The sequence below is a fragment of the Hydra vulgaris genome, chromosome 05 (genome assembly GCF_038396675.1).
Source record: "Hydra vulgaris chromosome 05, alternate assembly HydraT2T_AEP".
Lineage (NCBI taxonomy): Eukaryota > Metazoa > Cnidaria > Hydrozoa > Anthoathecata > Hydridae > Hydra > Hydra vulgaris.
In genome coordinates, this window is record NC_088924.1 from 28,972,047 (window position 1) to 28,985,000 (window position 12,954).

Genomic DNA, 12,954 nt, shown 5'->3' on the forward strand with positions numbered 1-12,954 from the left:
ACTTTTATACATCTATCTTGAATAAAATTACTTTTATACATCTATCTTAAATAAAAGTCTTTTATATACCTAAATAAAATATAGCAATAAAAGAGAAGTAGATTATAATAATATACAGTAACAATATTGTAATATAAGTATCAGTAATAATAATAGGCAATAATAATAAAAACTCCAGTTATTGGTAATAATAATCAAAATAATAATAATACTAACAATAAAGATAACAATTCTATTAATAATAATAATAATAATAATAATAATAATAATAATAATAATAATAATAATAACAATAATGATATCAATAATATTAATAGTAATAATAACAACAATAGCAACAATAATAATAATAACAATAATAAAAAATGCAATATTTATAATAGTGAGAGTTGGAAATAGATTAGTGATATTAATTTGAGAAAAAGTTAAGAAAGAGCAAGTATTAGTAATAATAAATCAGCATTGAAATGAAGAGAATAGTAGAAAAGAATTTTAGAAAAGATCGAGTATTAGTAGTTATAGACCAGCATTGAAGTGAATAAGATTAAGATGGATAGTAGATAGTTAGCAGTAGAGTAGCATAGAAATTAGGAAGAATACTTGTTTAATAAAAAATTAAATACACTGTTTTTGAATTTGGAAAATATAGGGAGAGACTTTAACTGTAAGGGACTATTATGAGAGACTATTCCATGTACATATGCTCTGATATTTAATCGATTCATGTCCATAACAAACAGTTCTATGTTTAGGTATAGATAATTTGAGACTTTTAGCTGATCGAAGTTGGTAACGAGTATTTTTTTTATAAGTAAAAAAATCAGTAAATGGAGGAGGTAAGGTTTTATGTTGCTGTTTCCAAACAAACAAACAGTTGGAGTGTTGAATATGGTCTTTTAACTTAAGTATCTTTGATATGTAGTAGAGGATATTTAGATCAGAGTTAAAATGCTGAAAATACTTTATTTTGGAGGTGAGATAATCTTTTAAGTGTTAGAGATTGGGTTTGTCCCCATATTTGACAAGCATATCTAAGATGAGACTCAAAAACCACATGGTATATGTTAAGAAGCGTTTCAAGATTAAGATAGTGTAGAAATTTGGCCAACATACCGTTGGACCTGCTTAGTTTCAGTGCTAAGTCTTGAAGACGGGATACAAAACTTAAATTAGAATCAATTTTGATACCAAGGTACTTGATAAAATTCACAGTATCTATTTTTTGACCACTCAATCTGAAATTCAGGTGCTTTTTAATTTTTGTTTGACTTGATTTAAAGATAATAATTTCAGTTTTTTTTGGAATTAAGTGATAATTTATTAGATAGAAGCCACTGGAGTAGATTCGCTAAGTCATGGTTTATATTTTTATTTATCTTTTTAAGTGATTTGTTTATTAAAAGCAGATTGGTGTCATCAGCAAAGTGGTAAGCAGTGGAAAACTTCAGAGAGGTATTAAGATCATTAATAAAGAGAAGGAATAGTAATGGTCCTAATACAGAGCCTTGTGGGACACCATGTGTTGATTTTATTAATTCAGATTTTATCCCATTAATAGAAACAAATTGTGTTCTTTTTTGAAGATAAGAAGAAAACTATTGGAGTGTGTAACATCAAGATATTTACAATTAATAGTTGGATTATATACATTATTCATATCTTTATATAGACTTTTTAGGTGAGCAGGAGGTTCAAGAGATTTTAATAGCTTTAGTGGAAGATTCTTGCATGAAAGTTTAAGTTTAAATTCTTGATCGGAAAGGGTACTAAATGGTATATTTTCGGAAATACAGTCAGAGCAATACCATTCTAAAGAGTCATTGGAGATAATGTTATATGTATGCTTATTGATTAGATTGCACTTTGTGTGAATCCAAGAAGAGCAGCAGTCACATTGGATGACTCTATGGTTTTTAGATTTTTTTTGCATAGTTTGCAGGATTGTTTTAATATCATATTTCATAAATTAAAATTTTTAATTTACATACAGGTCTATTATTTTCATATTGAGTTTAGTATCAAGTATTTTTTTTAAACAAATTTAAAAGGCTGCAATTAATCACTATTTCAAGTTAGGAGTTGCTAATTAACAATTGACATAAAATTTGTAAAAACTGTAAGTTATATGAAACTAAAAATCATGAAGAGAAATTCAAAGTGAGAGAATTCTAAAATATTTGTGTTATAGGAAAAAAACTTGACAATTTAAAGTTTTTGAGCATAAAAAAACATTTACAATAAAAGAATGCGATTTTGGTGAATAATAAGTCATTCAAGCATTTGTTTTGATTGATGAAGAAATCTTTATGGAGCAATAACCAGTAGTGGTAGTGTTTGTAGAAAAAAAAAGAGATACAACCTTACTACAATGAGACAGAAGATTAAGCTTTGCACCTGTAGCAGGTCCAATTTTATTAAAATAGCATTTTTAGAAATAAAAGATAAAGGGAATCATAAGAAGAACTTGCCCTTATATAACAACAGTATTCAATTTAGCAAAATTTAGAGCAAATTTAGATTTGTAGAATAAAAGAGTAAGAAAAGTAAAATAAAGGATGGATAAAAATAAAGGGAGGATGCGATCTAACTTTGCAATGGCTATATAATTATTAATTATACATTTTCATGAGACCAGTAATAAAAACATAATCAGAGGCTCGATATTGATCTTGGTCTTGTTTTTTGGTGAAATGACATCAAGGCAGATCGAGATATGTTTTTGAAAGTATTTTAATTTTTAAGCAAAATTGCTCAATGTTATTCTAAAATATATTAAATAAATTATTTAAAGTTCTGAAAGGCCTCTAAAAAACTAAAAATTGGAAAGCAGAGGATTGTTAAACATACTCTGAGAAAGGGTGTTGGTTTTACATATAGTGATCTGGGACATTATTCTGGCCAAGCATCTTTTGATGTTTTAAACAAATGGTTCACAACATAATGAAGATAAAGTTTTGTTGTTGGGATTAGTTTTAAAACGAGTTTTAAAATAAGTTTACTGATTAGAGCTTACAAATGCATTTCTAAAAATCTTACTTCTTGACTTCTTGAAAGTATAATAACATTTTATGAGAAAATTCAATCTGTATACTATAATGAGATAAGTTTTTAGAGTGCATACCTAGTCCAGAGATGCTTGCTGGCATGACACTGCAGCCCGCACAAAGTATTAGCAATTTTCTGATATATGATATAAGTACTATTCTGAGAGAATAGTACTTTTATCATATATCAGTAACATTTTTGGGAGAGAAGCTTTAAGTTTAACCATTTTCAGTAACTTTAATCTAATTCATAATAGAATTTTTAATAAAACAACTGTAAAGCAAGAGGATTGAAATCTGCAGTAATTGTCAGAAAGTTGGATGTTGAATGTTTGTCATTTGTTAATTAAAGAAAAAAAAACAATAAAAAGATTGAGCAATAGACTCAGAGCTATATCCATTGCAGAGTTTTAATACCCATCCCAGAGCTATCCATCCATCAGTTTTTAAAGATTGAAACCAATAATGCAGTTTTCCAGCATAGATAAAAAGAATTTTTAGTTATCTGAATTACTTAACACTTGTTAAATAATTCAGAGAGTATTGAAGAGAGTTGGGAAAACACTTTTGTAAGAATATGAACAAAATGTTGTCAGGAACACAAGCTATAAAAAAGTTAAAAAAAAACTTTAACAATAAAAGCACAGAACAATTTGGGTGTCAGTCAAAAAGAGTGGTCATTGGATTTAATAGATAAATTAAGTAAAAAGTTATTTAAAAATAGTGTCATTCATGAGAAGATAGAATTAGAGACAATAGAATGTTAGATTTCCTAAGATTACAAGATTTAGTAATCAGGTTATTAAATCTGTCAGATTTAGCAATCTGTCTGTTATTGACCTTGGTGTTAGGAAATACATTTATGAACTGATTTCTAGTAATTATGAAAAAAGTTTGTTTTTAAAAGAGTTTTTCTAGTGAAAAAGTTGAAGAAATGGTTATGGTTAGAAATAGCAAATGCACATAAAGGAAACATGTGGTAGAGTTTACATAAAGGAAACATGTGGTAGATTTAACATAAAACTGATGTAAAAGTTCTTACATACTTGCCTGAATCCAGAACAATATGTAGGAAGCATTTTTTAGATTAACAAAAAACATCAGCTTAATAACCATCAGGAATAAAATTGAAAAAGTAATCCTCGTCAACCTTAAAAGAAAAATGAAATAAAAGTTTTAGTTGTTTTTTATAGATAAGAATTCTGAACAACCTAAAAGAGACAAGATACAAATCATGTAGAAAGGGTAAGAGATTTAGGGAGTCAAAAGTTTTCAGCTTCAGTACCAGCCATTGGTACTAGAGCCAGTGTTCATCACACTGGCATGAAAGAAATAACAACAATACTAGCGAAAAGAAAGATCAATATGATCAGAATTAATATCAAGTCAAGAAGAACAAAGAACAACAAGAAGAATCAAAAAGAAGAATGATAAAGAACTACAAGAAAGGTGATTGGGGGGAAACAGTTTTCTCCATTTGAAATTTAAAGTGCTTGACAGATGGTCATTATCAGGTTGGTGTGGGCAATTTAAAAATTTTTTATTTACTATTTATATATTAAAAAAATGAAAAAAAAATGCTTTAGGTATATTCTAAAGAAAATAATGAAGTAAAAACTACAAAATCAAATTTTTATTTAAATGCTAAATAAAATAGTTCACATAAAAGTGTTATCACAGTTTTTCATCAAAGTATTTGGTAAACAAGAAAAACTTATTTGCAGTTAACATTTTTTTTTAAGCGTTTGCCAAAGTATTTGTGTGCGCGCAAGCGCAAAAACTTCTCAGTGGAAAAGCGTTGGCCCAACGAAGAAGACCAGCAAAATGGTATAAAACTAAAGCACATAAATGATTAGTCAGGTTTCAAACCTGATTTCATATTGAATAATTGAATTAATACATAGTTATATGCCCAGGCCAAGCAAGTGACTATTGAAGTCTTAGGGATTATCTTTAAAGTACATATGCTCAGATGGGGAAGAGGGGGTCAGCAAATGGCGTGTATGAAATGAGGGGCAGGGGGTCAATTATATTAGTAAGGAGACACTAAATTATATAAATATCATAAAAAGTTAATTAGGTAGGTTTAAAGCATAGATACTTTTAGGGAGGTGGAGGGTACTCAAAAAAACTAATAGCAAAATGCGGGGATAGGGTAGGGTTGAAATAAAAGCGTATGTACTTTATGAACAACTCCTAAGCGAATCAAAAGGCAATAGCTATCAAAACTGAAAACTGAAGATAAAACAAATTTAAATTAGTAAAAGATTCAAAAATTTAAATTCAAACATAGATTCAAAGATAAAAACAAAGATAAGTTTAAAGATGTTCAAAGATCGTCAAGTATTAGTAAAAGATTAAGTAGTGAATTTTACTTTTTTAGAGATTCTCCAGATGAAAAGTTACTTTGTAAAAATATGATTGAAAACATTTGATTGTTATAATAATTTTATAAAAATATGAATAAAAACATTTAATGGTAATTTTGATACATAATTTTTTAGTACTATAGTCATGGTTTTAAATATTTGACTCAAACATTGATAGTGTGTGGCACTCCAAACATTGATAGAACGTGCCACTTCAAGCATTAATATTTCGTGACACTCCAAGCATTGATAGTACATGACAGCAGTGATAGTACATGGCACTCCAAGCTTAGTTATACATATTTAAAATTATTTGACTCAAACATTGAAAGTATGTGACACTCCAAGCTTAATTATATATATTTAGAATTTCAGGAACTACATAAACTCCAGGAACTAAACAATATATCATGCCATTGCTTTATAAATTATCAGGAAAAAATATTAATGATAAAAATAAAAGATATATAAAAAAATGGGGAGCCACTTAAAACATCAGGAACTACTCAAAATATTAGGAACTATAATTCCAATTCATTTAACAATTTAATATTAATATTTTCTATTAAATGTACACTTTCAATATCTTGCAGAGCTTCTTTAATGATATGAAATAACTTTAAAAATCTAGATATCATTTCGATCATTGAGTTCCAACGAGTTCTTACGTCTAACACTACCTGAAGTTCATTTCCTAAAACTATTTTGATCTTTTCTTGCAAAATATTATTTCTAACAGAAGAGCTTTGAAAAAATTTAACAATTATATGAACACTTTTTATATTTTCTTCTACATTGCCTAAATTTGTTAATTCAACTTGTCTGTACTCTTCGACGTCGCCGTCGACCTCGTCAGAATAATAATTTTCATTTTGATCATCATTAATATCATCTTGACCATGGTCATTTCTATCTCCATCAAAGTCATCTTCATCTTGCAGGAAGGTAATACTTTTCTTTTCATATAGTACATCACAAACAGCTAAGTGTATAGTGTGATTTAAACACAAATTATTGAAACTAGGAGATTCTCATCCAAGTTTTATCATTACACATGCACCGTCGCCGGTTGAACCAGCTATGTTTTTAATAAAATTAATATTATATGTGTTTAATTATTGTTCTACTTTTTCAACTAACTGTACAGCTGTACACGAGTTAAAATTCTCACTAAACCCAGATTATAAACTTCAGAGTCAATTCCATGCAAATTGATATTGAGATATTTCCGAATTTTTATACTCGTCCTTTCATCAAGTGTAATGCTAAATTGTCGGCCTTCTTTATTTTTTTCTTGCAACAATTCTAATATTTCCAACTTCTTTTTTTCATAAAACTTATGAATTAAATTCATAACATCTCTTTCGGCTTTAGAAAGATTATTACTTGATTTTACTAAACTTTCATGAATAAAACTAGACTTTGTAATCGCCCTAACTGATATACCATCAAGAGTGGCCATTTTAGAGAAAATTTCTTCTAAAGGCTTACTTGCGACAGAAACGAAAGTGTCGATAGTTTTAAATTGTATGGTGCCATAATTTTCTCCTTTTTCTTCCCGTGTTTTCGGGGCGTAGTGAAAAGGCAAATATTGTCTTATTTTAGCCCCGGTCAAGTAGTTTTTATATATATAAAGCGTCATTGTATTCTTTTTTTTTAATGACGAAATAAAATGAATAAGTGTGAGTAAAGAAATTCCATGTTTAACTTTTAAATGTTTAATCGTTGATAAAGTATTTCAATCTCTGTTTGATATTATCGTTAAACACTTATTGCATTTTCTACTTTTCAAATCGGTACATTGAGTGAAATACTCCCAAACTTTGGAGTGCTTCAGCATAATGGGGCTGTAAAAAAATGTTCTAGTAAAAATATGATATTTCACTTTTTTCCTAAAATAGAGAAGTAATTAATAAATGAAAAGTGTTTTTTTTAAGTTTTTTAAATACGCGTTTAAAGAATTAACTTATTTCAGGCCTTGTTAAGAAGCGTTACGCAACTCACATTTTGCTTGCGAAAAGGCGATTTGCCTACGCGTTCAGCAGTTTTGCGCTACGCAAAAACTTATATCTTTTAGATTATTTAAATTATCTTTTAATTGTCGTTAACGTGACGTAACGTAACGTTTATTCAGAAGAAATAAAGTCGTAAGTAAAAGCATTTAACCGCAATTGTAAACTAATAGATTTTTTGTTAAAGAAACAAATTGTTTCATAATTTTTGTTGTTGTTGTTAAAAATTAGTTAAAAAAATTGAAGTGTTTTAAGTTTTATCTTAAGGAATTAAATATATAAATTCCTTTTAAATATAAAAATTATTTTTAGTCATAATAGTTTAAAAAATGTATTTATTTTGATGTAAATATTTTATTAATAAGATATTTTGTTTATTGTTAATTCAATAACATAAAGTTTTAAAGACGTTCGTTTAATTTATGAAAATAAATTATGATCGCGAATATGTTATCGGTAACTGATAAATAACAAAAAAAAAACTCTTTATCGTTTAAAAACATTATTAAAAAGAGTTCACAAATTAAATAAGAAAAAATTTATTAACAGTTAATAAAATAACCAAAAACCAACTGTACAAATCATAAGAAAATAAACAAACATTATATTACGTTTCATGAAAAAAATATTTTTTTTTCAAAATAAAATTTAGTTCGTATTTGAAAAACATAATAAAAATGATTTTTTAAATAAGAACTTAGATTTTATTTGTAACTTTTGTTATAGTGAGAAAAAAACAAACTGTATGATTTTTAACGCGTTAATAAAATAACTTTAATTACAATGCGGTACTTGAAAAGACGCTAGTGACGCAATATAACTTCTAACGATGCAAAATATATTTGCGGAGTTGAGTTACTTAAAAATGCGTTACGCGTTTTCGCTACGCAGCGAAATCTCGTAGCAAGGCCTGTTATTTACTTCAAATCTTTCTAATTAAAAGTTTTTATATTAGCTAATGTTTTTAAAACATTTGCTAAAATAGAAACATATTATATTAACAAGTCCTTTGGAGCATTCGCTTATATATAAAAACATTTGATTAGAAAAAATTTGAGTTATGAAGTTGATTCATTTGATGTGTATTCGGACATACATGGAAACATACATAAACTTGAATGTTCTCAAAACATCTTAAAAGCTGTGGCCAAGTTCAACTTTAAGTTAGATTCACAAACCCTACTACTACATTTATCTAGATAGGTAGGGATCCAGCTCGACGACGCACCGCTGCCTACGAAACAAGACAAAACATTCAAATCATGAGACTCGCCGATCCTTAAACCGGGTATCGGATCCGGGTATTTACCCACTGACTCGCCGAGTCCGATTCCGGGTACCTGGAACTGAAAAACTCTAGTTCAAAGATATTATTGCTTGTAGGACAGCTTATTTGTGACTAAATAGTTAAATTTCCTTTGAAATTTTGTGCAAACAGTTAGTCATCAAGTTCTTTGGGGTCTTTTCTTTACGATGACTTGTACCATTTGTCATACCTCACAGAAAGAGTTAATAAATTGGGAATGTTCACAAAAAGTGATACTATGCATAATTTGTAAGAGATAGATCTGAAGAATAAAAATTGTAGTTGAAAACGTATAGTAATTTTTTTTAATACGAATTTTATGCTATATTTTGCTATATAATTTTCTTAAATCCAAAGATATTTTTTCCAAAGATGTGTGTTTATATATATATATATATATATATATATATATATATATATATATATATATATATATATATATATATATATATATATATATATATATATATATATATATATATATGTATATATATATATATGTATATGTAAATATGTTGATCATTTATTGTTAAACAGCAAAATAAATGTAAAAAAAAAAAAAAAAATTATTAAGATGATGATAGCTCCTATGAAAGCTCAAACTTTCCGTGTTTAATAATAATATAACAAGATATTCATTGAAGCAAAATCTTGAAGTTAGCTTAAAGCAGGTTGTAGCATCAATAATTAATTCATACCAAAACAGCTCACTTTAGAACCCCATAACTCTGCTCAAAAATAAAACCAAAAAAAAATATTGCTTCAATGAGTATCGTTTATTTTACTACAACTGTTCATAACTTCAAAGCACTATAACAAGTAGTTCTTAAGTAATTTATTTCAGCATGCTAAAAAATGGCATTCTGAGAAAAAACCAAAATAAAAAATAAGTTCAAATATTAAAATGAACTTTTATTTCACTTCTAAAAATTTGCTATCACTCCTCAATATAAGAGAAATTTTTTTGAATTGTTTTTTCCAAAAGGTCTAATAAACATTACTTGAAATAAAATTTTAATAGGCGCTAGTAGTAAAAAGTAATAGTTGATTTTTAGCTTTTTAACCCTAATTGACAAGCATTTTCCTAAAAACCACAAACTACACAAAATATTTAACAGAAACACAATTAAGATAAGCTACTCCTGTATGCCAAACATCAAATCTATCATCAACTCACACAACAAAAATACTTTATATGGTAATGTAAAATTATCAGAAAAAGCCTACAGTTGCATTAAAAAATCTCTTTGTCCACTGAACAACAATTGCTTGTCTAACAACATTGTTTACCAAGCCACCGTAAGCTCAAATAAACCTTGATACAATGATAAAGTGTACATTGGGATAAGCGAAACCTCATTTAAGCTGCGTTATGCGAACCATCAAAAATCTTTTAACATAAAAAAATACAAAAACGACACTGAGTTGTCTAAGGAAGTATGGGGATTAAAAGATAACAATTTCACAACTTCAATCAAATGGAGTATTATTAAACACTGTAAATCATACAATCCTGTGTCAAAAATTTGTAAGCTTTGTTTAAATAAGAAGTTCGAAATATTATTTTACAAAAGAAACAATCTGCTAAACAAAAAGGTGAATTAGCCTCTAAATGCAGATACAAAAATAAATTTCTCCTTTCATTATTTGATAGCAGAGATTAGTTTTCCATTTTGTCTTCTTGTACTATAACGTCAAAACTCATTCTACCGTAGTTTGTAATTTTTAAACGGTTTTTTATATTTTTAATTTTGTACTTCATGGCTGATGATTGCCGATAGGCATGAAACTTTAAGTTCCATTAAAAGTTGTTTTTTCTAAAATTTAAGTATATATATATATATATATATATATATATATATATATATATATATATATATATATATATATATATATATATATATATATATATATATAAATAATGCTACGTTTGTTAAACTTAATTCATATATATATTTTTTTTGCCTAATAAATTTTTCCTTGGAAAGTTTCAAATTTCTATTTTAATCAGAAAAAATGAAAATCTGCTGATCGCCCTAAAATGTCATTGTTTTAGTTTTTAAATTTAGTTACATGCTTTTCATTACTATTATTTTTTAAATATTTCTTTAGTTTTGCTTGGTTTTAAATGAAAAGAAGGCACGAATTCGCTACCTAAAGAATGAATGTAGTTTTATATTAATGATTTTTTATTATTTGTTGTGTAACCTTTTGATTCAAACATAGGATTATAGCTTTAAATATATATATATATATATATATATATATATATATATATATATATATATATATATATATATATATATATATATATATATATATGTATATATATATATATATATATATATATATATATATGTATATATATATATGTATATATATATATATGTATATATATATATATATATATATATATATATGAATATATATATATATATATATATATATATATATATATATATATATATATATATATATATATATATATATATATATATATATATATATATATATATATATTAGTAGAAAATCACTTAACTAAATTTTTTTTCCATTTGACACTGTGTTTCATCAACAAAGATTCATCAGAAATGAATGATCAAATTAATAAAACTTCAATTTATACCAAAAATTAAATTACAGGAAGTTGCAAATGTCTTAACTACTGTAAATTTTCACACATTTGTGGAATTTGCTGACACTATTGTAAAAAGAATTCTTTAGAAATGATTACTTATGCTATTTTTTTAAAATGTTTTTTTAAAAAGGGTAGTTAATGTAAATATTATTTGAACTCATTTATTTTTATAGTTTTTTAGGAGAAACTTATTTTCGTGCCTACATTTAGAAATTAATTCCGATCTTTTGTTTAATAAGCATTCTTGATTTGCATGTGCAATTATTTCAAATTTTTCTTGTAGGTATAGTATGCATTTTTTGGAAATATTGTTATATGCAGGCGCTGTTTTAAGGATAGACCAATTCAGTATAAAATCATCAATATTTTTTTCTTTTAATTCCCATATATATTTTGACAGCATGGTGTCTTTTGAATACTTTTTATTCTTGAAAGATTGCTTATGATTGGCAAAACGTTTTTTCCATTCACCCTCTGTTATGCCAATATATTGTTTATCAGGTACATACTTAGAGGAAACAACACATTTATATACCACATTTTTTGATAAACAACTTCCACTCATTGGACAATTGATTTTTTGTTTACAATTACAATTTTCTGTAGTTTTTTCATTTAGGATTTCTTTTTTGTTTAACAAAGCCTTATTGTGACCTTTTATAATTCTTTCCATATTTTTTGTGCAACTGTAGCTAACTTTAATTGTATTTCGATTAAAAATTTTATGTAATTTATTAGATCGCGGGAAATGCTTATCGACCAATTTTAAAAACACTTTTCCTATGTTAGTAGAAACATTTTTGCTATATGGGGGGTTGAACCAAATTACATTTCTAGTTCTATTTCGTTTTTTTTATTCTTTTTTTCAGGGTCAAATTTTAGTTCAAAATTTTCAAAACCACTTCCTTTTAGGGCAACTTCAAATATTCGTTTAGAGGAATTGAATACATTTTCATTTGAGGAGTTTTGGTTTAGTCTGTTATTAATTGAAATCGGGATTTGTTTTAGAACTTGGGGTGGATGGTTAGAGTTAATGTTAATATATAATAGTTCATCGTTTGGTTTTTTGAAAGGCTTATATGAATTTTCAGAGAGGTTAAATGTGACATCAAGAAAAGCTTCTAAATTAATTGCTTTTTCCAAATTTTTAGGGGCTTCTTCATAAGAACTAGTAATATTGTCGCGTAAAATTTTTTCATAGTTTTCTGTTGTGAGTTGGTAAATATTATTTGTTTAATCAGCAAAAACCAAAATATTAGGGTTTGATTTTATTTTTTTAACATCTAACTTTAGTTCTGTTTGAAATTCATTTTTTATAGGGCGAAACGTTATTGTTTTAATTAAATGTAATAGGTCATTTTCAAAATTTTCTAAATCAGGTATAAAAGGTGGGGTATTATATGTTTTAAATCCATAATTATCATTATTATTAAATGTATCATCTGTTTTTGTATTTGGTTTTAAGAAAAAATGGGCTTTCCAACAAATTCTTTTAATAAAATGCTCAACTTTTTCAATCAAAGAAATAGTATAACTTTTTTCATCTAGTATAGGTATATTTTTCAACGAGTAAGTGAAATTATTA

At 26.5% G+C, this 12,954-nt stretch overlaps 1 protein-coding gene across 3 annotated transcripts in view; it reads left to right on the forward strand.

Moving 5' to 3' along the window:
* The window catches only part of LOC136071943 (DNA repair protein XRCC4-like), a 51,485-nt gene that overhangs the window by 19,068 nt on the left and 19,463 nt on the right, over window positions 1–12,954 (forward strand). For all 3 annotated transcript variants that reach the window (XM_065797833.1, XM_065797832.1, XM_065797831.1), the window contains one exon: window positions 10,844–10,898. In XM_065797833.1, coding sequence (XP_065653905.1) covers window positions 10,844–10,898 — 55 coding nt within the window. The remainder of the gene's footprint in view (window positions 1–10,843; window positions 10,899–12,954) is intronic.